We start from the raw sequence: 23271 nt of genomic DNA on the forward strand, positions 1-23271 counted from the left end.
AGTGCCACTCTTTTCGGCTAAGTTATTGAAAAAGCCCATTCAAAATTATTAAATTTTTGAAATTTTTTGAAAAATATAATCAGTTTTCTTTTGGATAGCAACAAAGAGAGTTGAACAATATTAGAATGCCATGCCCCACTAAACTCAAAATTAAATTTCCCATTTAACTATATTTAAACATGGAAACGGTAATTTTATCGAAAATTTCGATGACTTACACCCTTATCGAAAATGCGAACATTTTTATTTCGAATTTAAATAGTCATATGTGTTTATTGGCCGTACAATAAGGAAAAATCCTATTTCGACAATTGTTTTTATTTCAATGACTTCTGGAAAGCAACGTAGCCCATGTTCCTTTTCCCCAATAAAAATGCGTTTTGCAGATAAAGGAAAAATACATTGATTGTGGTAGCTATTTTCATTCTTATGAATACACACATAACATTTAAATACAAATACATTTACAATTGAAAATTTTCTCTACATATACAAAATATTTAATTTAAAAATAGGTGAAAAAAAAAAACAAGAATAAATTGTTGTCCCTAGGTTCGTTAGCTTAGTAAACACAATTGATGCGCCAGCGGCAGCGGAAGCAGCAGCAAAAAGAAGATCGAATTCACTCAACACAAATTAAAAAAAAAAATTGACTTTTCTTTTTGTTTATTAAAATGGCTATGGTGATCGGGAATTAAATTCTTCAAGTAAGCAGCCTTTTTTTCTGTTTCCCATTTCTAAATAAGAAGACATTATTCTCAGACGAGACAGAGTATTGCTTAGTAAAAACAACTTGAGGTCGATTTCATTCAGTTTTAACTCTGCTTTCAGATTTCTTCTCATGATTAATATTTTTACACGCAATATCAATAAATTTATTCCTCACAGAATTGAAAGGAGAAGTCAAAGCGTTATTTAGAACTATTATTACATGCCCATAAATATTTTTAATGTTAGTCGTACATTTAAAAGCAAATTGAATTTAGTTAATCTCTTCCACAGGTTCCTCGCCTTTTTTGTTTTTTTTTTTTTTTTTGTATTTTTTGTATTTTGTTTTGTTTTGTAACTTTAAAAGTTTCTTCAATTAATTGAGTCGCAAAATGAATTTTTGATTGATTTCATTGATTGATTGATTTGATCGATAGATACCGCCTTCTGTTTTCTGTTTCGTGCACTCTGAAATCTCTGATTTTGATTTTGAGTTCAATTTCAATTTGAATAACTTCTAACACACATACACACACACGGGTATTTAATATTGGTTGTTTGGAGAGAGAATTGCATATAACGCGCTTTGTGCTAGGGTTCGCTTGGTGTTCTGCTCGTGGATTGCATCGATTTATAGTCCGAGATATCGCTACATATATCGTCGAATATAGTTTGTCGGTTGGCCTCTACGTTCACGTAGCTTGCTTTCAAAATTCGTTGTGTTCTTGTGTAAAAAAGAGATCTCAAAACAAAAGCGAAAATTGCTGATTTCTTGATTGGTTGTCTCTGGTGGTAAGTAAGTTAGTTAGTTAGTTTGGTGTTCTAGTGCTGGCAAAAGTCCGGGAAAAAGTTTTTGGGACTCGCAGACAGGGATTCGGATTCGAATATTGGTGGGGAGTTAGCTGAGGTTAGGTCCATCGACCCAATGACTCATAGAGCTTAATAGTTAAACTACAGATCGGCTCGTTATTTGTACGCGGCTACATGTATCCGTATCCGTATCTGAATCGCTACATCTTAAGTAAGTATGTATATGTATTTCCGATTCGGCATCGGCTGGTAATTACAGCTAAATATCTTGTATAATTGTATATATATAGACAGAGAATAGCGAACATTATTGCTCAGACCCATTAGAATAGTTGTTGGCTGCTCCCGATGCTGATCCTCCTCCTAGACGTGGCAACCGTTTTGAACTGTTTAATTAATACGGTGTATATACTTTATCATATATAATATTGGTGTTTTGCTGTTGCTGCTTGAAGACTAATAGTTAACGGGGCGGCGTCCACGCGGCTTGATCTTCTCCGATATCTGCCACATCTCCTCCTCGCCCATAAAGTCCTTGAAGTTATCAAAGAAGCGTATAATGCGCTCGTTGCGTCGAAATGGATAGGCACTGCAGCAGAAAAAGAAAATTGCGTGAAGTGAAGTGAAAGAAGTGATTATAATTGAATGAAAATTGATAATTACCATTTCTTAAAACGTTTCATGTTGTCAATTATGTTGTACTGCTGCCAGCGCTTGGAGAAGTTTATGACGCCCTTGGACAAGTAGTCCTGGTTGCCCACATGCACAAACGTTAGATCCTGCAGAATTAGGCCGCTGGAACGAACGAATTGATAATTAGCTTTGGCTTTCGTGATTCTAACAAAAAAAGAAACATCAGATCAGATCCTTACATGTAGGGTATGCAGGGCGGATTAGTTTCGGCCAGCGCCTGTCGATAGGCGCGAAAACTGGAGCTGGAATCGATGAGGGCGCAGAATGATCGCACCTCCTCGGTGATGCCTTTTTGCCACTCCAATCTGCAGGACATGGTATATCAACATATCAATGGTATATCAATAGCTTCAGTGGGCCAGTAGAACCTACCTTCTTATGGGACCCGAATCGAGGGCCGACAACAACGCCAGATACGAGTTGTAGTTGTTCATCTTGCGTAGATGCTTCATGATTTTGATAAACTTGTTCACATGCTTCTCCCGCTCCTTGGCATCCTGCAGGCGCAGGATTTTGGAGCGCGCCCAGTAGGACATCTTGTTGAAGTGCTCGGTGAACTTGTTTAGGTTGGGCGACTTCTCCTCGCACTGATCTTTGGCAAATAGTAATACTTCGGGTATCTCGATCTTCGTGAACAGCTCCGCATCCAGCAGCGTCATCTGTTCGGCAATCTCCAGCGACTTGAGGTCGAGCAGACTAGGCTGGTTTCCACCACCAGCTGTACCACTGCATCCACCACTGCCGGCGATTCCTGCTCCGCCGACACTACCGGCTCCGCCCAACTCCCCAACAAAGCCGTACACCTTGGGCTCCTTGTACAGCGTCACCTTCTCCACGAACTTGTTGCGCAGCAACTTGGCCAAGTACAATTGCCCAGAGCAAACCAACTGATAGACGAACTCCACCAGCAGGCTCAACAGCTGGCTGGTTAGATCCGTCGACCTGCATGGTGAACAATGAATGATAAGCGGGTATGTACCAACTTAGTTTATTCCAAAAATGGTGGTTAGGCAACTCACGTTAGATCGTTGACGACTCGGACCAGCAGCGCAAAGGTCTCCTTAGCGGCCTTCTGCTTGTTGTCCTGCACTTGACAGAAGAAGTATGTGTAGCGATGGGTCAGCTTCTCGATCACGTCGATCGGCTGGATGAAGGTGCGAAAGGTGGTGATGAAGGCCTCGCAGAATGCTGCACGAACGGAATGAAAATGGACAGAGACAACAGAGGAGTTGGGTAAATGACCATGCGAACGATATTTGGTATGTTTTTGCTGCTTCTGCTTGCGCTGCGAATGCCTACCATTGTCGGCGACCTTTTGGACACGGCTGGCGTGCACGATGAGGGCATCGATGTAGCCGCCCTTCACCTCGGGCCCGTCCTCCTCTCTCTTCTTGAGTATCAGGTACCGTGTGATGTTGACCTCTTCCAGCATGTTGATCAGCATATCCGCTCGCTCCGCCTCCTCATCCTCGTCGACGTTCGCTGGCTTAACCGACTCGTGCACAGCGACCAGTGGTCGGGACTCCGCCGTTGGCTCCTCCTGCTCCTCGAGCACTTGGGGCGTGGTTATTGGCTGGTTGTCGGCACTGCTCGCATCCTCGCTCATCTCCATTTCGGCGGCGGGCAACTGATGTGAGTGACAGTAGAAAGTCTGTCCATCATCGACGGCGCTCACATTCTCATTGCTGTCCAGCACGGGCGAACGGGGCTCCGGCATCGCATCCTCGCTGGCCACTGCATCGTTCAGCTCCTCGCATACGGTGGCCATCCGGCTGTCCGGCCTGCCCGTCGACCCATTCTCGCCCAGCGTCGGCTTCGGACTCGGCGGTGGCGTGGTCACAATGACGGGCTGCAGCGTGGGTGATGCTACCATGCTTGTCGCCTTGCGCTGCTTGTAGTTCTTTGGCGGCAGGGCAGGTGGCATCTCGAGCTCCGGCGACAGTTCCTTGCTCATGGGCATAATGCTGTAAAGGTAACAAAAAAATAAGGTTAGTACCGCCTAGTAACTACTAGCTACACACAACTTTACTCACTTCATGGTCTGGCTGTGCGAGATGTTGCGACTTATGTTGCAGGCGTGCATTGTGTGACGATGCTGCTCAATGGATCGCGTGGACGCCGAACAGATTTCCATGTACGCCAGAACTGTGTGCGGTAGGGTAGGGAAGATGAAATCGTTAGCAACTCTTACGCTTCAGTGGCGGGGGACAGAAACGAAAACTAAGCCGATCGATCGATCCTTGGACCCACATCCCGAAGGTCTTTGTCTGTTCACCAGATCTACAGGAATCGCAACATACAACACAGCACAACGAGTAACAGGACTGGATAGTAACACAGAGCAGGAGCTTTCGGGGCTTTGGACTGGAGATACTAGCTCTGGACGGACACAGCGGGTTAGGCGGAGCGAAATGGAAGCCACAGAACTGTTGCTCAGTCCATGTACTTGGGACTAGAAACGGAAACTGCAAACAGGTGGCTGTTCGGGCGTCAAGTCAATACGAATGCGGCGCAGCAGCAAAGTTATTAGCAGAGCAAGAAGCCAATAGCGAACTCGAAATGCTCTTTCCATCATGGTTATTAACTGGATAGCAAAGGGTATTCACCTTATGTAAAGTATTATAAAAACGAAAGAGGATAGTTTAATAGCTATCTTTGTGTTTACACACTAGATTCCCATTCGGTTGGACCATGGAAATCTCTGCTCAATGGTGAAATGAAGCCAAATTTAATCGAAAGGAGTGTCATTCAGTACTGAGGTAGGGAATAGAGCATTGCGAGCTTTCCAAGGGCGCCGTGCAAAAAAAGTTTGTTTCGTGGGTGATTTTGTTTTATTTCGTTTTTGTTTGGCATTTGGCAGCAAAAGTTGGCTTAGTGTTTTTGTTTCGTGTTGGTCCTCTAGTAACACACACAGACTTACCCGAAAAGGCCACACTTTGAAACACTAGATGTTGGTTGGAACGATAATTTAGATGGGTTAGACTCTTGCGTACAACAATTTGGCAAACTTTCTTGTCGCCAGCATTTCTAAGGGGTTTGCGATAATGCGGGTATGTGCTATAAATAAAATGGTCTTAAAGAAACAAACAAATCTCGAAAAACGGACTGCTCTGCCTGGCTACCCATATAAAAGGTGATGACTGATTGACTGATTGCCTGGTTGACTGATTGATTTGTTTAACTAACTAATTGGAGGTCTGATTGTTGTGGTGTTTCTGTTTCGTCTGATTTTTGTTTGGGTTTAACAATGGAGTAGCCTATCAAATGGATCTGATGGAATGGATACTGCTGCAACAGGAGGACAGTGATGCAGGAAACCCTGAAAATGCGCTCAACAAAACACCCATTGACTCACCGCTCGGCCTGGCCTGGGCGGTTCCGAAAATGACAAAAAAAAAAAAAATGATATAAAAGTAATTTACACAATATACACAACAACAAAAAACACACACACGGTACGAGATGCAGAACCAAACCAAATCGAAAAAAAAACGGAAAAAAATAAGAAAGAAAAATAGGAAGAATCGATGTAAATAAAGTGTGCATCGTGGGCAAACTGACTTACTGTGCTTCTTTTTTATTGGCAGCGGCGGTGGCTCCTGATCCAAGTGTCGCTGATCGAACGCACTGCAGCTGCCACTCCCCGCCAGCTGGAGGCGGGGTCCCTCGATCAGGCTGTGGTGCTTGGAGTGCCACTGCTGCAGTTGACCGGCGGACGCAGTATGCGGATGGTGATTGAGGTGATGGAGCGGCGACAGCTGACGCAGCTCGGCCACCTCCGACTGGCTGCTCCGATGGCTGGCCCAGCCGGAGGAGGACTGCACCTCGTCCAGCTCATCGCCAACTCCGGGCGAGTCGTGGCGGGTTAGGCTGCTCCGTTGGATGCTCTTTGGCGGCAAGGCGGGCGCCAGATCGGCCGGCGTCGTCGTCGTCTGCTGCTGCTGCTGCTGCTGCAGCTGCTCCACTTCGCTGCTGCCATAGCCGGTGGTTGTGCTGCTGCTGGTGGTCGTGGTGGTGCAGCTGCTACTGCTCGAGGATATATGACGCTGGCTGTGCGACACCAACTGGCTAATCTGCTGGTACTCGCTACTGCTGCCGACCGCCGTCGACTCACTGATGCTGAACGCAATCTCCGAATTGCTGCTGGACGACTTCGTGGAGGACTGGACACTGTAGTCCGTCGTCTGTGTGGAAGTGCGAAACTCACGCATCGACACGAAACCTGGCGATGGAAGGAGAGTGGTGTTAGAAATGGTCAAAAATGCAGTTCTCGTTGTGGGGAACGGGTAGCCAAAACCAAGCGGAAATTATATAATAAGCCGGAGGAAATCTGTGGAAAGGATCATTACGGAGGCGGGAGAATAAAGCCAACTATTTACAGCATCTAGGACAAACATGTATACAATACGCCTAACGAAAAATTTGGAAGGGAATTCATTGGGCGCGTGCAACAGATACAAAATAATAAGCGGGATTTTAAGTACGATGATAGATGTTCTGGGTACCCGATTCGTTTGAGTGGCGATTGCTGTTAGTTTCCCCGTCACCAGACGCTGCAGCAGCTACACCTTCGCCTGCTCCTCCAGTTCCACCAGCAACACCAGCTATACCACCACCAGTCGAAAGTGGTGTCTGCGTTTTGTCGTCGATTGCGGCGCCTGCGTAACCGGTGGATTCTGTACGGGATTCGTTGATTGGGGGGGCCACCACTCGAGTTGAGCTGAGTGAGGGGAGTGGCGAAGCCTTGCGGCAATACTCACTGTAGCTGACCATCTTGTCCATGTCTTCGTCCATCATCGCAGCCAACTTTGGAAATGACCTCAGATGCTGATGTTGCTGTTGCTGGTCCTCCTCCTCGCGTGAGTGATTCAACGCCGAGTCAAAGGAGCACTGACTATTCTCATCCGGTGACCGTGAACGCACGGATAGGCTGTGGAATGTGGGTGCACCAATTATTGTAGTGATTGCTAGTGATTGCTTTAATCTGCAAGCCACTTACCGATCCACGCCATAATTCAGCAGCGAGATATTGGAACTGCAGTCCAGGTCCGAGTTCAGACTAATATTATGGGACTGGGCGTAGGGCAGTGGACTGGCCTGATTGGAGGTGGATGTCGACGATGAGCAGCCTACGCCCACTGTACCAGCTGATGCGCTCGGCTGGCTGCGTCGCTTTGGTGGCAACGGCGGCGGATTACTGGCCCTATTGGGTAGCGGTGGCTTCGGCGGTGGACTCGTGTCGCGCAGGATACTTTCGGTGCTGTGGGAGCCGCGCATCGGGTTCACATTGTGCTGCTCCAGTATGTCGCGCTCCTTGGGCGTGAGCGCTATGTCCGGCAACGAAGTACGCTGGGCAGCTGATTCGGCGGCCGAAACGCGCATGACTCCAGTACCGGGAACACTCGCTCCCGGCGAGGCGGTGACCGCACCCATGATCTCCGCCGCCGCTCCAATGCCGCCCAAGCCAGATCCACTGTAGCGAAAGGCGCACTGATCCTGCTCCTTCAGCTTGCCCTGCGCCAGCGTAACGAGATTCTGTGCACGATCATGAAACATCATCGTATTTATTATAGCAATACACTGTGTACTAGGTTAGTGTTAATTGGACTTACCCGCACAGCATCCTCGAGAAGATCAATGACTTCCCGCACATTCTCGTTGCTCAGGGAGGCGCACTCGCCGCTGTCCTCGGAGAGCATCACCTCGTCGCAGAGCTTGATGAGCTTGCCCAGGCTCTGGTAAACCTGCAGCGTGGCGCTGCTCATGATGGCACTGTTTTCATTCAGGGTATAGGTTTGGATCACTGCGGCAGCAAAGGAAAGCAACTGGATTAATTACAAAACGAGGAAATTGGGGTAGTAGATACTCACCGGAGTACATGCTGGCTATGGTTTCCAGAATGACCGTTCCGTTGCCCGGCAACACCTCCAGCTTCTTCTTGAGTATAACATCCCGGAAGTGCTTCAGGGCATTCGAAATGTCCTTGACGTGCGTCTCCAGGGTTTGGGTGGACCGTAGCACCTCCTCGGTGGTGGGCGGTGCCTTTGTGCCGTGCTTGGTGCGCGGACTGTGCGGCGAGTGGGAGCGACCCAGTGTATTGTTGGTGGTTCGCATCAGGGAAATCTTCTCGATGAGGTCGTCCTTAAAGGAACGCGCCCGGCGCGCTAGCTTGGTGCCCTTGAGACTGTTCTTGTGGCCCGAGGATCCGGCACTGGGTGGTGCCGGTGGTACACCACCACCTCCGCCTGCTCCTGCTCCCCCTACCCGACTAGATCCTCCCGGCGTGCCCTGCAGCTGCTGGTGCTGCGAGTGATGCTGATGCGTGGGTGGTGGCGGAGTGCAGGCGGTGGAGTAGCTGCCGCTGTTGATGCTATTGTTGCTGCTGCTGCTGCAGCCGCCACCGCCCACTCCGATGCCACTGGAACAGGTGCCGGGCGTGGATGGAGAACTGATGCTGCCGTCTGCAAAAAGAGCAAGAAATCGGGGATTATTAATCTAAGGTAGGTACACTTAATCAATTCATAGGCATTAGATAACAATATACGTTTTTGGGTAACAATAATAAGAGACTAAGACTGGAATCTAGATCCTATATATATACACATATCATGGGCTTAGAGTCTTTCCTGTTCGAGCCGCATTCTTGAATGCCAATTTGAAAATCAAAAGTTGCTCCATATAAAACCACAATCTTTTGCAATATATGGCAATGTTGGTATCGTTTCGTTTCTTACTTTTCTTCATTTGGTTAGGTAAGATGAATATCTTAAGGTCATCGTATACATCATTCTAAAGTGGCTAAGCCAGCAGCGAAAATGAAAATCTTTCAGAGTTAGCCAAACAGCTTGAGGAATCTTGAAAAGATTCATCATTACCCCTTCACAACACAATATATGTACATATGTACTCATTCGAATCTTGAAACGTGTCTACTTAAATGTGAAATAATTGCAATTGAAATCAACATATGTAATACGGAATTCCTAGCATTCCCCATTTCGGGAATCGTTCATGCGAGCCCAAACATTTTAGTTTCGGAACTTTTTTAAAGATCCAAAACAGCGAGAAACCGATGAGCACCACCCACCAAGCGAAAAGACCGGCGAGTAGCTTTCACTTACGGCACACCGCATTCTTGAGCGGCACAGGTGTGTCCATCTCCATATCGAACTCCCTATCCACGGTCACATTCACATCGACATCCACATCCATCTGCAGTGGAATCGCTGGCGTTGATAGCGCCAATCGTGCCAGCTTTTTGTATTTGCGACGTCTGTGGAATTTGATGCTATGCAACGTGTTGCCGGTGGCACTGATGCTGTTGCAGGTGTTACTGCTGTTGCAGTTGCAGTTGTTGCTTGTGAGGCTATGATTGTTGTTGGTGTCGCGCGGCGACCACGACTGCCGCTGAGTCTTCCAAAGACGATGATGATTGTGATGGTGCTGTTGATGATGATGATGATGGAGTTGGTGCTGATGGTCATCGTGGCTGGCACCGCTGGGATACGGATTCCGATTCCGATTCGGTTTCGGACTCGGATGTGGCGGCAATTGCTTGACCGTGTACGAATAGAAATGCCAGCGGTCGGCGAGCGCACAGTCGCTCAAAAAAGATTCATCAAACTGCGGCATAATGTTGCATAATGACAGCAGCAGCAGCAGCAGCAATAACAACAGCAGCAACAGCGACAGCAACACGCATAACAACAATTTGTTGTGGCTTAAATATGCTTGGCCAAAAGACACACACGTTGGCCTAACTGATTTCTCCAAATAGCGATAAGCGATAGCAGCAACATCGTTTTCGTATAAGATTGTTGATTTAAGCGATTGCCGTCGCGATTACAACATCAATTCATTTTTCTGTTTCGGCATGTTTTACATTGATTATTTCACTTTCAGTTTTCGGTTGTTTCAGTGTTTTCGGAAAAAGTTTTAAGCACTGATAAAAGCTATATCCGATGTGCTCTGCCAGCAGGAAGTAGATTTCAATTGCTTTCTCATCATGTTCGTTCACTTTTGCAATTCGTTCGATAGTCCGATAGGCAATTCAAGCGATTACCGATTCAAGCTTCCTGTGGCAACCGCAAGAATTGTTCTGGACACTCTTTGTTTGACTGAAATACAAGTATGCCAGCTTAGAGATCACTTCAATTGGCCATAGTGATTTCCGTATATTATTTTCTTTAATGTTTAAAAGCCATCAAGCCCTAATTTCCGTTTCTTACTGCCTGCCCGATTGTGGTAAATTGAAGGTAATCAACTCCAAAGCCACTTGTCTTTTGCTTTACTTATATTTCAAGTGCGATTTCCGCAATTTTCCCCAATAGCTTTCCATTCGCCGCACAGTCACTTTTGCATTTCTGAACTTGAAATTTCAACAGGCTTCGGCTGATTGATTCAATCGCCGATAAGCGATAAGCTAACACTTTTGGCCTGCCACTCTCAGTGCAATTTCTTTCACTTTTCAAGTGCAATTTGGCGCTCTTTTCTTTGATTTTTCATCATCCATCCATCCATCCATCTCGTTGGCGCACCGCCCCCGCAGTGGGCTATCTATCTGGTTGGCCTCTGGGTGAGGAGATGTTGATTAAATAAATCACAAATAAAGATGATTATATTTAGACACTGGCGCTCTGCTGCTGCTGCTGCGGCGGCTGTCGTCGTAGTCCGTTCGCGATGTTGTCGTTGTCGACTGGAAAGCGCACTGAACTATGAAAATCCGCAAAACGGGCAAAGCCAAAGACGACCGACCGACTGAAAGACCGACCAGGCGGCAAAAGCGAGTGTCCGAGTCTTGGAGACCCGCTAACCGGCCAACGGCAATGGCAACACATTAGCAATATAGCAATACAGCAATAGCAGCAACAACAGACGCAGCAGCAGCAGCAGCAGCAACACGAGAGCCGCCGAGGGGGCAAAAAAAAAAAAGAGCCCCAAATGGCACTTGCCCACCTGGCAATCGCCCTCTCACCATCTCTCCTGATCTCTCCTGCTGCTCTCGCCACATCGCTCTTTCTCTTTCCGAGATTCATCAAACAAATCATACATGTTCACATCACTGATGGACCAAACGGGTGCTACAAACGTATCCATTCAATGTGGCTCGGAAATCGTGCAAATATTCAGTATATATTTACGATAATATTTCTATTTTAAAATGACAAGTTACTTTACTGTTTATACTTGCAGGTACACCCCCCTTTCTCGCAGTGCAGTCCGCGGTTTGCGGCTCTTTTCACCCGGGAGGCTGCTCTCCAACCGTCGGCCTCTCCGCCCAATTATCAATCAGCTGGCGCACCTGAGAAAGAGCCCGTGGCGAAGGGTGAGGGGGCGGTAATTGGGGGCGACAAGGGAGTGGTAAAGGGGGGGGGGTGAGGTGGATGCGGGGCAAGAGACAAGAAGACGCCGGGCGGATTTCTTCAATTTGCAAGTGCCGCTCGTGACTTGCCTTGGAAATCAACTAGCTGCTGCGCAAATGGGCGAAAATCGAAGGCGTCGCCAAAAGTGAGTACAGCAAGCAAGAAAATAAATAAGAAAATAAATATAAAAAAAATATATAAAAAACTATATATCTCAAGCAAAAGCTTACAACAAAACAAGAGAGCAAGTCAATAAGCCCCCACTAACTGAAATGTATATGGAAAGCAGGAAAAAAACAACCCAAGTGGATCGGGTTAGCGGCCAAAAAGAAAGGCCATCCTTGTAATGGGTAATGGCCAAAGGGTGGAACTGAATCCTTGGCTTAAGGTTAAGGCCAAGTTGAAATCCTAGCCAATGGCTCAATTAAAATAGAATAAAGCTTGCCTGCGTCCAGTGAAAAGTTCGAATATCAAGGTCGTCGTAGTTCGTTGCCTCTCTAATAGGACCTTAAACGAGCTTCGACTTTCTATGAATTTAAAACTAGTCATGCCTAGTAGTGCTAGTTGTTTCAACAAAATTAGCTTTGAATTCCAATAAAAACTGTTAATTAAAATCGAATAACATTCTGGAGAATTGTAAAAAACAAAGAGCGGGCAATGCTTTACATTAATTTCCGGGAACTAGCAATTGCGAAAAAATTTCAGTTTTTGACCCAGTGCCCGAAATGGGCTTTGTTTTCGGGCACTCGGTCAGCCACCACCCACTCCTCCAGTACGAGATGGCAGCACTAGGGAGCAGCAGCAGTCACGTTCACCCAATTAATTTGGCACACCGCACAAATGGGAAATTGTAAGAGCAGCCAGGCCGGCGAAGACCCCAAAAACCAAAACCCGATATCACTTGAAGGCGACGCAAGTCGAGAGGAGAGCCACTTTGCATGATTAGGAAATTGGATCAGGCAACGGAGCCGGCGGGTTTGGAGCCGCCGAGCGGGTTGGACGAGTCGAGCGGAGTCGATCAAGAGGCGGTTTCAATTCTGGTTCAGGCCCCAAAAGAAGAAAAGGCCCGAAAAGCAGGCAAACACCAAGAGAATTGAATTGGTCATAACGAACATGGTTGACATTATAAAATATGCATAAAAAGCGAGCAGTATGACGCGAATTCTTTCGTTGTTTTCTTCTATATAATAATTTCAATATCAATCACTAACTTTAAGTTGCTTATGGATTTAGGTGACGATGCCACCTAGCGACGCCTCACTGTACAGCAACAAACTGGGCTAGGCGGATTTAAAGCAGCTGTCAAATAGAGAAATAAAGGGGCTGGCATCGCGGAGTTGAACGATGGAGGATTTGACACCGAATTCGGTAATTGGCACAACCGATGAAGACGACGATAATGATGAAGATCGAGCATAAAATCAGCGGAGCCAATCATCGTGTATGCAAAGTCCTCGGTAGCCGGCAAACTTGACCAATATTCGCGCGATTGTCGCCCCTCAATTTCCCGACCAGTTTCAATGTTGCTGTTATTATTATTATGCAGTGAAAAAAAAAGGAACAGTGGATAAAGTTGATCATTCTAATAACCAGTTTCTCAGATGAATTGAAGTTCTATGTGAATGGCTAAGCATTTTTGATAAGATAAAATCTGGCAGCAGTGTAGCATATGGATCGCAATCGGACAGAGACTCCGCATTTGCACAGTGTATCTTTAACCAGTTTGAAGATAGAGATTGAGTGATAGATATGGAGATTGGAGAGACTGAGAGTAAGCCTATTAGCGGGAGAAGCTAAAAAAAAAAATCGCGAAATGTAAGGCGAAAATAGTGTTAAGTTAAAACCGCAGAAAATGTGAAATGCCGACTGAATGAGCACAGAAAACAGAAAACAACATCAAAATCAACATCAACAAAATGAATAAAACAAGAGCCGAGGAATTTCGGTTTGCCTTACGGAATGCTATGCTTTCTAACTGCTGCGATCGCGATAATTCCTGAATATAAATACATATAAACACACGTAACAACATATGGTCTTTCTATACACAAATCTATGCCCTGCACGCACATGGTTGGATAATGGATTCCCGCCCTGCAAAATGATTAAAATACAAATGAAACTTTGCCGGCCCACATCAAAATCGGGAAAAATGACATAAGTCTATTGGAAAAGCAAACAGAAGCAAAAAATTTTCATGTAAATTGTCCATTAAAGGCAAAAAAAAAAAAGTAGTAAATTTAACTAAACGATTGAAGCTGCAAAAAATGTAGGCATTTGCGCACTGTCGTATTAATTAAAGTAGCAATTTAACTATTTAACTGGTCATTAAGGCAATGTTTCAATAAACCCAAACAGCACGTGTCACAATAATAGCACTGCAATTCTGCCCTAATATTTACCATCTCCACATGCCAACTTTAACTTGTGATGATGGAAAGCGAAGTAATGGTCATTTAATCACTTATTTTCAGCTGAGCACTATTAACTTGACCGCTGCTGTCGATGCAAAGGCAAACGCCTGTTAATGTCATGTTAACTTTGCAGCTGTTAAAACTGCCGAGCACATGCTAATTTATTTATGTACATAAAGTGTAGCGAAATGACCACTTTTGGTGATCAAATCGACTGTGTTTCACACCACAAAAGCTCTCGTTTGTGACACACAGCAGTTGTATTTGAAAATAAGCAATTGAATGTTCTCGGGATGGATTTTTAAGCCACTATTCTGAGTGGTAATAATTGATTTTTCGTATTTTTCGATTCGATTTTGTATGAAAAGCATAACGAGTTTTCCCCCAGTGTAGCTGAGACAGTCAGGTGTGGTGTGTTCATAAAGGGCTCATGTGGATTCCATTTCATTTGACAGTCACTGATTTATGCTTTGGGCATGGGTCATCAACTGATCACGACGGGTTTTCATGCCGGTTGAAATGCATCGGATAATATTGGATAATATCCACACACCTACACGCGTGGGCAACGCGTGCAGTGCACTGAGAGAAATGGTTTTTGAGCACTTCCACTGATCAGCTTAATATGTATATTCGAGTGTAACTTTCATAAGCTGATTGTGAGAATGGAAACTCCTTTACGACTTAACATTTAACCCTTTACCCCTCGAAAACCAAACAAACCGCCCCCGCCCCCCACTTCCCTGCCAATGATGACGTCACTCGCAGGTGCTGTCATCACAAAAGTATGTGCATTTATTTTCGTTGTGTACGATTTGTGCGATTTGTACGATTTGTACGATTTTACTGGAGAGAACTCAATTGGCACCCACTGCGTATGAGCGTTATTCGCAGCGCATCAACAATGCCATCGAATTGTTGAATTATACATCATTGTGCCCATCGGGCTGACTCTTCTCTCTTCTCTTCTTGACCGATTACTCACTCGAGAATTGTCGCTTCGCCCTTTTTTATTTCCAGCCGCCGTGTATTATTTAACTTTTTCACCCCGCGCAAACAAATTAAAAACGTGAAGCACACACCTAAATATATGTGGCCACTTGAGTTTCGATACTTATTCTTGTATATATATATATATTTCCTCTTTTTTTTCGGTTCTATAGTTTTTGGCCGATGGAGTGCGTCGTAAACCGGGGCGTTCGTCCGTTCCCGGCAACGGTTAGATAACTTTTGAACAGCTCGTCGTCATAATTAATAATGCGCTGCAAACAAGCAGCTAAAAAATAGCAGCGACAACAACTCAGGAATGGCACAAACAAAAAACAACCAAGCCGAAGAAAAAAAAAATATATATATATATAAATACGGAAAGAAAAACCCTGAACGCAGCGTAAACGAAACTACAAATTTATTATTATTATTATTTTTAACGCACTGAAAACAAAAGCTCTGCTCAAAGCGAGATTCAAATTCGGACTACAGCTTACATACAAGTACTTGCCAAATGCTTTTGGTTATTCAAAAATGTTTTTGGACACTCATCATCATGATGATAAGCCATGTTGTACATACATATATGTATGACGAATGATCTTATTACACATAAGTTGATGCAAAATTAGTTTCTGATTAACTTCTAGAGTAGCGAGCGTCGCCATAAATAGAAATGATTTCCCATTAAAAAAAACAATAGAAATATTAACCTCGCAGATATACATATTAATATGCTAATATCTAAGTACTCATCACTTAAGAACTTTTCTTTAGGCGCAGACTTTTCTCGCCATGTAGAAGAGTGCGTGACCTATTTTACTTATTGTTTCCCGTTTATTAGCACACACATTTCATTGCTCATTCCAGCATTAAACAAACTGATTTCTTGTTGATGAAAGAACAAGAAAAAGAACTTGTTTATACCTTGAGACGACCGCTTTTTTTTTCCGAGTGTAAAGGGGTTGATGGGCTTTTGTTTTATTACTTTTGAATGCCCAACCACATAAGCGACAAACGAAGCGCGGTTGAAAAGGCCAGCCTATGGAGAATTGGGAGCGATGACGATGACGGCACAATAATGGTGACTACCACGATGACGTCGACTGTGCGTGAGTGTGTGTGTGTGTGTGTATGTGTGTAAGTGAGTGGTGTGGGCATGGGTGTGGGTGTTCGGGTGTCGCCCACTACTTCAAAAAACTGGATATCTCGGATCAAAAAACTAATAAATATTAGCGCAAAGGCTTCAATCTATTTTTGTTTCTTAAAAAATATTGTTTACATTTATTGTCATCATTTTTTTTATGTTCATCTTTCACCGAAGGTTGTGCAAATTAATCGTTTCAATAAAGCTGATTATTAACTAAAGGGAAAACGGTTAAAAGAGATTGGGCGTGGGGTGAATGCCCCGTCCAATTAATTGGGATTTCTCAATTCTCAATGAAAACTCTTTCACTTTCGAACTAAACTGAATGGTTCGCTGAATGAAATCTTCAATTCGATTCAAGCAGGTGGTTGTTGTGCCGCTATAACTTTTAATAACAATAATAATAATAATAATAATGAAAAGTGGGACTGGGGGGGGCTGTAACAATGTAACTGTCCAATAGACACGCTTCAGATGCCATACTACTCTTGGGCAGAAAGCAAGCAAAGCACAAAAAGACAGCTACACAGATTGAAGAATGAAAGTTTCGCACCCCAGAAGAAAGTAGTGTAAGGGGAGGGTAGAGCTGGGGGGGGGAGGAGGAAATAAAGATCGGGCGGCCAGGTGAACAATTATGACATAGAGCGTTGACGATATGGAAAACGAAATGAAATCCATAGGAAAGCAAAAGTGCAGAATGGCAATTGTGTAAGTGAAAAGCACAGAGCACGAAGCACAAAGCACAAAGCACGAAGCATAAAGCAGTTTAAAGAAGCCCACAACCGAGTTGACATAAACAAACATATTTGTGGGGGACGCCAGAGGGAAAGCGGGAAAGTGCCATGTCATACGTGACCATAGATCCAACAATGGCCACCAGCACACAGGTATGTGAGCCCAGCCAGCCAGCCAGCCAACCAACCAGCAAGTCGGCCAGTCCAGATTTCACTTGGGCCCTAATGGAAACCCTCTGCCCACCTGTTACCACACACCGAGCTCAAGTCCATCAAATGGTGGGCAACGCGAAGACATCTCTGCTCCTGACATTGCCAACCTTATCTCCTTTGACCTCAACGCATTGCAGTGGTTTTATTCGAAAGCATTTCTGTCGACCTCAAAGGCTTGCCAAGCTAATCGCTAGAAGAGAGAGGCGCCTTTTCAAGCTGCAGTTCGTGTACATAGTGCATAGCAATCCATTCGCTGCAACTTTACTGGGTATTTCCTATTCGTATTTATGCATTTAAACAGTGGTCATATTTTCCCTTTGACTTGGCCGCTATCTCTTAATCGCCGCTCGTTTCAATTAAATAATTTTCAACCATATACATTATGAAATTGAGGCACTCACTTGGTCAATTAAGATCTCATTGTGCCCTTCTCCAGCAATGGATTTTTCTGGCAGAGGTCAGGGTTTAGGAGGCAGGAACAACAATAGCAATACTATAATAAAAAGCGAGGCAATCGAGTCAATTCCCGGTGACCATTGCCATTGCCATTGCCATTGACCTGCCAACTCGCATCGCATGTCACCTATCAACCGCAAGCGGACGCATATTATTCCCGGCTAGCGGAATCGCCATCGAAATCGGAATCGAACCCGGACACGGACTCGGAACTCTGCTTTGACCAGGAATTTTCCATTTTCCATTACCCGTTCGCCATTTGCCATTTGCTATTCTCACTTCTCAATTCTCGATGCCTGATTCCTGATTCCAGGCGCCACTCTCGCTTTGTTGGACGCTCTGTGTGCATCCGTTTGGTGTCCTGGCCACAAAGCCATCAATTCCCGACACTTGAGCTCCTTTGTTTGGCCCGAATGTGACAAACAAACGCACAAATCTCCTTTCAGAGGAAAAGGAAAGTGGTGTTGGTTATACATATTTTTCCATCTCGCTTAAAATTGAATTTAGTTTAGCAAACATGCCCGTGTGTTAACGCAGAATCATGTGCGTACTATTATTAGAATATTATCTAGTTTATTACGTTCAGTTATTGATTTATGATGGACAAACTGACAGACTATATATATATTCATTTTTTCGAGTGCAGTGCTATTCGTTTATTGAAACCCAAGAGGCGGCAACAGGTGACTCGCAGTGGTCAACAGCTTCCCCCCCTTTCTACCAGTTAGAAAGTGCAGCCAACAGTGAAAGCCAACACGAAATTGTTCAATCAACAACAATTAGACAAAACCCTTTTCATGTTTATGAAATTCCCATTTACATTGGGATTTGCATTTGCATTTCGATTTCCATTTTCATCTCGCCAATTGGAGAATGTATTTTCATTCGCTTGCGGCATGCCAAAATATCGTTGGCACATACGAAATATATATATGATATATTATACTACATATCTATATCCCAAATGCTGGCAATCCCAATCCCAACAATGTGGACATTTGTTGACGCAGGCACGGAGTCGTCGGGTGATTAGATTAGATACTATCAACGAGGTGTGTGCGATATCCGATCGTCTAAGGAACGAACACCCAACAGTGACTACCAATGACTAATATCTGCGGAATACTATCTTACTATTACTATTTTGTGGACCAGCAGCCAATATCTGTACTCAAACACAATCAGACGGATTAGATAGGAATCCAAATACCCTAGATTCAGATACATTTAAGGATTTCCCAAGCAACTAAATCACACTCCCCACACCCATTGCCATTTCACAAATGCAATATATACATATATCACAATCAGTCAGTTGCTCAATTTATCGGACAAATTGATTCATCTTCGATCGGATCCGGACATAAAGAGCCCACTATGGTCGCATTCGATTTGGATTCTGATCAATTTGGCCGATTATGCTCGCCTAATTTGTGGCAATTGCAGCTAGATGAAAATGATACAAATGATGATTTGCCCGTGGCCATTATTCCATTATCTCGACGAAACGATCGCATTCCACAAAGAGCACTATCTCGATCACTATCTCTATCTCTATCTGTATATAGTTATATCCATCTCCATCTGGCTGGCTCAAGGCCATTTGCACATTCAACTGAGCTGGAACTGAAAACTACTGGCCAGCGGGAAGTGAAAAAAAAAAAATGAAAACTAGCAATTGTTTTGTTTGTTGCCTTTCGTCAGCGGGGAAATTGCACATGGAAAAATAATCATCACAAGTTATCTATATATCTAAATATGTTTAGTTTTTATATTTGCCGTCAGAGCTATCACATCGATAAGAGCAATGATAAATTAAGTTGCTTAGAGTGAAATCCCAGTTTTTAAATTGGTTATGTGTTGATGACACCTATCTAGTTGTCCAACCACTTGTAAAGCCAGATAACGTGCCACAACAGTTCTGCAATATTTGCGAGTTATTAGTTAACACCTTGTTTAACTTTACTATCTGCAAACATAATTAAGCTGCTCTGGGTGGCAGTACAATTGTTTGCCAGACAAAGTCGACTGAATTTACAAGTCATAAGTTGTGAATATATTGTGCTATTTTCCTTGGTGGCCTAAACTATGATCTTGTCACATTAATCCTAATTACACGGCATATGTTTCATACGATACGTACTCATACTGGTGGCTCCATTCAGTCGCTGATCGAGGGGCATTATCGTGGCCCCCACACCGATACCGGCTCCATTCGCGATGCCAGTGCCCACTCCCACTCCCGATCCCAAATCCATCGCATCATCGGCACTGGCAGCGCGATTAAAGGGTCGCGGTTTGCGATTTTTGAAGCGCAGGCGCAGCTCCGTGTTGAGAACGCGCATTATGTCGATGGGCGGAAATCGATGGGAATATATATATATATACACACTATATAACCACTACGTATATATAAACAAAAAAAAACAAACGACGGCCTTTTGCTATTGTTTAGCTGATTTGTTTGGGGCGCGGGAATTGGAGCAAACGCATCAACGACTCCAACTCAATTTGTGCCCCGCATCGATTGCTCTTCGATCCCCGATCACTGGTACCCGAAAACAAAAAAAAAAAATCGAACACAAACGAAAATAGAACTTAAATAGGAAAATGATTTCGGGGATCGCCCCTCTATATGATATCACACACACTGCCTGCAAATCACGAGCTATTCAACAACGCGTATTTATTCTCAACTTGAGCATTTATATTCAACTTGGCTCGATTTGTGCGATGTGTTGCCGTGCGGTAAACGGAGACGGATGGCAAACAACACCGTTGTTGTGAAAATTTCGCGTGCGACTGACCGGCCGAGCTGAGCTGAGCCGAGCCACCCAATTCGAAGCAACCCAACTCAAAGCAATCCAACTAACCAACGAAACCGAGTCAACCTACCATACCATACCATACAATACAATACTATACCGCACCAGCGAGCGGTAAGCGGCGAGAGGTGAGCGGTGAGCGGTGAGCGGTACGCGGGGTAAAGCGATGAGCTGCGAGCGCACAACTTTTACAATCTAATCGCGGGGCCACTGGGCAGAGCGCTTAGCAGAGCGACAGATCTGACAGTCTAGCTACTTTCCCCGCCCCACCTGCTGCCTTTGTGAACTTGCACAACTATATAGTACTATATATTATATATTATAGCATGCGCCTAACTTAGTAAAGCCACTACTATAACAATACATTGTGACTTCTTTTTTTTTTTTAGTTATGATAACCTGCACTATTCGTTGCGAGTTCAGTAAACTGTCGACTGCTGCTATTCAGATGTACGCGAGTGTGACAGCTTGTGACTGTTATCAGCGTGAGTGACTCTTATCAGGCTAATGGAAACATTCAAGTCAGCTGGCGACTCTTTAAATTTGCACTCGCTAAAAAAAGGTAAACACCGAATGAGCTGAGCACATGAAAGAATGACAGACGTTGTCTAAAATTTAATGTTTTCCAGCCAAAAATTCAAGTTGGTTAGTGGTCATGCAAAGTGGGCGACAAAAGTGGTGCCAAAACAATGAAATCCACACAGAAAGTACAAATTAAATGCGAAGCTAGATAGAAAATTGTGTAGATGTTTGAGATACTTGCTTAGAAGTCTTAAGGCAGCTTAACTGGCTGGCGAAATTCAATTGAAGGCGAATGGAAAATCCTTCAATGGCAAATTCTTGGGGCAGCAACAAGTTTCAATGCATTTCCCTTGAAATCGGAGCTCTGCTCATTAATTATAAGCTAAAAGCTGGCGTCGTTGCATGGAACCAGAACCGGAATCAACAGGATAATGCTGGGTCAAACAAAAGTGCAATTATAAATGGACACCAGGCAGCAGGAATTGTGTTTTCACGGAATTAATTAAAACGAGGGTGGACAATGGGGTCAGCGGGGCAAAGGATTAATATGCATTTTCACACAATTCCTCTAACCACCCACTTTCGCAGCGTTCTAAACTCTTGTTCCTAGAGCAAGTGCATTTTCCAGGTAATCAAAATCCTTGGCGTTTAGTCGGAATCAACAGGATAATAATAGACAGAAAATGGTAAATCAAATACCAAATACCACACGAAAACAACCATTCGCAGGTATTAAGTAATGTGTGTGTGTGTGATTAGAGTTAAATCAAAAATTAGTGCTTCTCATATGTGGGCAGAAAGTGCATAAATATAGTCAGCAGAGCGTATTTCCATGGAAACCGCACATTTGCCCAATTTCCTTTCATCGAGAGGGGATATGAACTTACTTACTAATATGGTTTTAAAGCGTAGGATATTATTAGTTAAAAGAAAAATATTTCGATTTTTTTAATCTAGTAAAACGTTGTGTAAAATCCTTGCCTACTTTTCTGCTAAGCCCCACAAATTGTGCGGAAAATGTTAGGGATAACGTTTGCAGAGGCCAAATTCGGTTCAGGATTTCCGAGAAATGTTTAATGCGATTTAAATATATATATGTACATATGTATATGAGTGATGTGCCTCAAAAACTCTAGTCAATAAGGATTTTCGGAATGATTTAATTAAACAAAATTCTACAGATAAACAAAGGTCAAATGCAATCGGAGAGTTCCGGGAAATATTCAAGGAGCTTCCTTCCATATGGGATGCAGAGTGAAATTCTATGGTTTATACAAATGGAGTAAAGACGACAAGAGGATAAATTCCAATTAGGATGACAGCCTTTTTATCCAGGTTTCAAACCATATAAATTTAGGAAGAATTTTAGAGGAAAAAAAAGACGAGAGTGTGTGTTCGTGTGTGTGGGAGCGCAGCGGAGGTGCGAGGGACGAAATGAAAATAGGAAGAGGAAATGGAAAGGAAAACGAAAATGTTTGCGTTCGCTTCTGGAGTTGTTCTTTCAATGTTTAACACTTCTGGAAGAGAGGCAAATGCAACTGCAGCATCTAAAAGTCTAAAAATAGACTTGTTGACAGCTCCCAAAACGAGCAGCAGCAGCAGCAACAACACGAACAACAACAATGAAAGGCGGGGGCGTTGCTGGATAAAGGGGCGCGGGTTTTGTGAGCAGTACAGGGATAGTGGCAATAGGATCAAGAGGATGGTGAAGGGCAGAGACGGAGGCGGAGGCGGAGGAATGTGTGTAAACGATGGAGGCGAATGCAAACGGTAAACTGTGTGGAAATTGGAAGGAAAAGCCAAGGAGTCGCCAAAAAAAAAACGAAGAGAGCGCTTAAGAGCGAAATACTGACCGATTTTCTGCAGTATATTCATGATGAGGCCGTGTGTTTCCGCCAGGATTCACAGATTTCCCTCTTGGCAATTTTCATTCTCCTTTTTCCGCAATGATATTCGGTTCTTTTTGCTCATAGCCGCAGGCCAGTAAATAATATAAAAAACACTAAATTCTCTTTTCCTCTCACACGCACATTTTCATCGTTCTCCGCTTGAGTAGTATTAGTATTTGCTCACACACACAGTACAGTATTTTTATTTGATATTTCGCCCCGTCTCGCTCTAACTACACATATATGTACATATATTTATAAAGTTGTGTTGCGATCCGCACTTTGTATTCACTTAAATTCAATCGCACTCGCACTGCACTTTTGGCCGGCTCTCATTCGGTCCAAAAAAAAGAAAATATAAAAAATAACAATACAATTTTAAACGCGCAACACAACAACAAAATGCGGTGACCGTCGCGCAGTGCTGCTAAAATGCTTCCCAAACAATGTGAAAATAGTGACGAAGAAAGTGACGATTAGATCGCAATCGATAGCTCTGTCGATAGCG

The 23271-nt window shown here is 44.1% G+C and overlaps 1 protein-coding gene across 10 annotated transcripts; it reads right to left on the reverse strand.

The window, feature by feature from the left end:
* Nucleotides 1-410: 410 nt before the first annotated feature.
* C3G (C3G guanyl-nucleotide exchange factor) lies at nucleotides 411-23214 on the reverse strand. Of its 10 annotated transcripts, NM_001144694.2 has the most exons (15): nucleotides 15070-15199; nucleotides 11389-11512; nucleotides 8082-8672; nucleotides 7824-8014; nucleotides 7211-7746; nucleotides 6972-7141; nucleotides 6717-6869; nucleotides 5777-6433; nucleotides 4245-4356; nucleotides 3511-4175; nucleotides 3231-3399; nucleotides 2584-3153; nucleotides 2391-2516; nucleotides 2182-2313; nucleotides 1037-2107 (listed from the first exon to the last, which is right to left on the reverse strand). In NM_001144694.2, exons 3-15 carry the CDS (start codon nucleotides 8323-8325, stop codon nucleotides 1975-1977), a joined length of 3858 nt encoding a protein of 1285 aa, NP_001138166.1. In that variant the 5' UTR covers nucleotides 8326-8672; nucleotides 11389-11512; nucleotides 15070-15199; the 3' UTR covers nucleotides 1037-1974. The 10 variants fall into 10 exon arrangements, with proteins under 10 accessions (NP_788867.1, NP_001284966.1, NP_001138166.1 ...); NM_176694.3 differs by lacking the exons at nucleotides 6717-6869; nucleotides 11389-11512; nucleotides 15070-15199 and adding exons at nucleotides 9333-10782; nucleotides 22728-23214 and having other exon boundaries at nucleotides 411-2107; NM_001272362.1 differs by lacking the exons at nucleotides 11389-11512; nucleotides 15070-15199 and adding an exon at nucleotides 22728-23214 and having other exon boundaries at nucleotides 6717-6887.
* Between the last annotated feature and the right edge of the window lie 57 nt (nucleotides 23215-23271).

Source organism: Drosophila melanogaster, chromosome X (assembly GCF_000001215.4).
Source record: "Drosophila melanogaster chromosome X".
NCBI classification, from domain to species: domain Eukaryota; kingdom Metazoa; phylum Arthropoda; class Insecta; order Diptera; family Drosophilidae; genus Drosophila; species Drosophila melanogaster.